The sequence below is a fragment of the Citrus sinensis genome, chromosome 4, assembly GCF_022201045.2.
Source record: "Citrus sinensis cultivar Valencia sweet orange chromosome 4, DVS_A1.0, whole genome shotgun sequence".
NCBI classification, from domain to species: domain Eukaryota; kingdom Viridiplantae; phylum Streptophyta; class Magnoliopsida; order Sapindales; family Rutaceae; genus Citrus; species Citrus sinensis.
This window is the reverse complement of record NC_068559.1, coordinates 28,447,306-28,450,755: the sequence shown is the minus strand read 5'-3', so window position 1 is coordinate 28,450,755 and position 3,450 is coordinate 28,447,306. Positions and strand designations below refer to the sequence as shown.

General features: G+C 37.9%; 1 protein-coding gene across 1 annotated transcript; it reads left to right on the top strand.

Moving 5' to 3' along the window:
- Positions 1-592: 592 nt before the first annotated feature.
- Positions 593-2,979, top strand: LOC102614275 (exocyst complex component EXO70B1). Its single transcript, XM_006483626.3, has one exon. It carries the CDS (start codon positions 681-683, stop codon positions 2,730-2,732), a length of 2,052 nt encoding a protein of 683 aa, XP_006483689.3. The 5' UTR covers positions 593-680; the 3' UTR covers positions 2,733-2,979.
- Positions 2,980-3,450: the final 471 nt, after the last annotated feature.

Sequence of the window (3,450 nt, the reverse complement as noted above, 5' to 3'; positions counted from 1 at the left end):
GGAAAAAAATTAAAAAAAAATCAAACCTTTCTCAAATTAGAGTGTTGATTTGATTTATTCATGAAAACACATTTTTTTACTTTTAAGGCAACCCACATTCCTTATTGGGCTTAGATCATGAGTCAGTGGGCCTTAATCTGGGCCCTTTTAAATATCCACAGCCTTACATTACGAGTGATCACGCGACGACTGATCGGCCATCGCATACCCGATTTGAAGGAATTTTAAAATATATTAAAAGTATTATGTCACTTTTATAATAAAAAATAATATTATACGATGTGTTTATTTATTTATTTAAAAACTAATATGAAAGTGGGAGCAATATTAAATTATTAAACCTCTTGGATGCATCATAAACTTAGTGCCCGAATTGAAGGTTCGTAGGAAGCACACAGCTAGGTCAATGGTCAACCACCCACGATCACCTCACAAAAATTGAACGGCCCGAAACAAAAGAATAAGAACAACAGTATCCTGTACACGTTCCGTTGGAAACAAGATTATACTAACTAATTAGTTTAACATAAAAAAAGAAAAAGAAGGTTATCAACAAGCCTCCCTGATCTGCGCTATGATTATGCACGTCCATTATTGTTTTGTTCGAATGAAACCTCGTCTTTTCTTTTAGCAGACGAAAAAGAAACTGAAGAAAAATTTGCTGAAACTTGAAGTAATTCATGGAGAAATTCTTAGCTAATTTAGACAGCTCTGGTAGTTTTGCAAAGAAAAAGAGTGACAATGCGGGTCACCATCATATTCATATCAGGCACACATCAGATAGCATTGATATTGGAAAATCAGACGGCCAGGAGAAGGTTGATCAACAGAACGGATCATCAAATGATGGGCACCTACCACAAGAGGCGAGCCTTCCTGATCAGTTTTTTGAAGAAGTTGATCGATTTGTCAGCGATGATCATGGATCAAAAACATCGGAGATTCCAAAATGTATTGATGTTTCATTTTACAAGATGGTTGAATCCATGATCGTTAAGTATGAATCTAAAGAAACTAGCTCGGCTAAGTTCGGACAAAATGAAGAGCAAGACGCACTGTTTCTAGAATCTTTGAAATGCATTTCAAAGCTGATTAATAAGATAACTACTGATCAATTCTCTTCAAGATCCAGTAATTTGTTATCGTCTTTAAACAACGCAAGCATTGTTTTACATCGAGGCATGTCATTGTTAGACGAAGAGTTTCGGTTGCTTTTGGATCAGAGACGAATCGTTTTGGATTCAAAAACCCCAAAGACTCCGAAACATTCATCGTTTAACTTCAGTTCTCAATCCAGTCAAGATTCAGATCGCTGTTTGTTACCCGACAGTACTGAATCCAACGAAGACGAGGGATTCCCAAATTTCTCGACGGAAGCAATATCAAACATGAACAAGATTGCCACGGCCATGGTTTCGTGTGGTTACGAGGCCGAATGTTGTATGGCTTACACTTGCTTCAGGCGAAACGCGTTCAGAGAAGTGCTTAACAAGCTAGGGTTTGATAGTATCACAATCGATGATGCTCATAGAATGCAATGGGAATCACTCGAAAGGGAAATCGGTTCATGGATCAGCATCTTCAAGCATTGTTACAGGAATCTGTTCCCCGGCGAACGCAAGTTCTCCGATGCCATCTTCTCTGAGTATCCGTCAACATCTCAAAGACTCTTCAGCGAACTTGCGGCCGCAGTGATCACGCCGTTTCTAAGTTTTTCGGAAGTTATCGCATTGACAAAGCGTTCAGCTGAAAGATTGTTCAAGTTCTTGGACATGTGCGAGACCTTGAACGATCTACTCACAACCATCGATGACTCGTATTCCAAAGAAATTTCCCAAGATTTGACATCAGAGATAGCAGTGGTTAAATCCCAGCTGGCTGAAGCGGCCGCGAGCATCTTTTGCGAGCTTGAAAACTCCATCAAGAGTGATCAAGGCAGAACCCCGGTGCCCAGCGGACAAGTTCATCCGTCAACTCGTTACACAATGAATTATTTAAAATACGCTTGTGAATACAGGGACACATTAGAAGAAGTGTTTAGATTTCACCACAAAAACGAAGGATTCGATGATGCGCCGAATCAGGAAAATCACGACATCAACGAACATCTAACCGAGATGCCTAACGATGATGGGACGCCGAAGAAGTCTCCGTTCGCAATTGAGTTGATAGCGGTCATGGATTTGCTTGATGCAAATCTAGAAATGAAGTCCAGGCTGTACAGGGACCCAGCGTTGCGTTACGTTTTTCTGATGAACAACGGTAGATACATTTTACAAAAGATCAAAGGTTCCAATGAAATCCACAATATGATGGGTGTCACGTGGTGCAGGAAACGGTCGACTCAACTGAGGCAGTACCATAAGAATTATCAAAGGGAAACGTGGAGCCGAGTGCTGCAATGTATTAGCCATGAAGGGTTGCAAGCTAATGGGAAGGTGGTTAAGGCTGTGTTGAAAGAGAGATTTAAAAATTTTAATGCATTGTTTGAGGAGATACACAGGACACAGAGTACGTGGGTGGTCAGCGATGAGCAGCTTCAATCTGAGCTTAGGGTTTCGATATCGGCGGTGGTGACTCCGGCTTACCGGTCATTTGTCGGAAGATTTAAGCAATATTTGGAAGGGAGATCAATGGATAAGTACATTAAGTACCAGCCGGAAGATATTGAGACGTTGATTGATGAATTATTTGATGGAAATCCAATGTCTATGGGGAGGAGAAGAAACTGATCATAGGTATTTAATCAAGAACTAATCGTCTCAAGATTATATGGTGGCGATTGTTTCGTTCCATTCATTTCATGCATAATTTTTGTGTTTTGTCTTTTCATTTATTTTCGACACAACCAATTTAGTGCATCTATTTGAATGCGATCGTGTAATTAATGACAAGAAATTTTGCGATACCTCGTTTGGAATATAACAGTGTACTTACGTTATTATTGTAGCAAAATTTGTAACATTTTTTAGATTTATTAATGGGAGGGGATATTTTAACTTAACATTTTGATTTAAACGTAAACATCAAAATCTAGCTATTCATTTGCTTCGATCAAGGGACTGATATCATTACTTATATATGGCACTAAAATTCTATTAAATATAAGACAAATTTTGGACAAGAAACAGAGAATCTTGACTTTTCTTCTTTTAAGTTTTAATACGCCACATCAGCTTTTTTTGTTTTCTGAATCATATGTTTAATAAAATTATTAATGCCATATAAGTAATTATATCAGTCATTGGATTAAACCAAACGAATGGCCAGATTTGATATCTAGATTTAAGTCAAATTCTTAAGTTAAATAATCCTTTCCTTTTATTAACTGTTGTATTTATGTGTGCATAGTAATCTAATGACGCCCAAAATATTAATGGCTACCCAATTTTTTCCACACTTATGTGAGCTCTATTCAAATTCTGAACTTCTTATTTTTATTTATTTTAC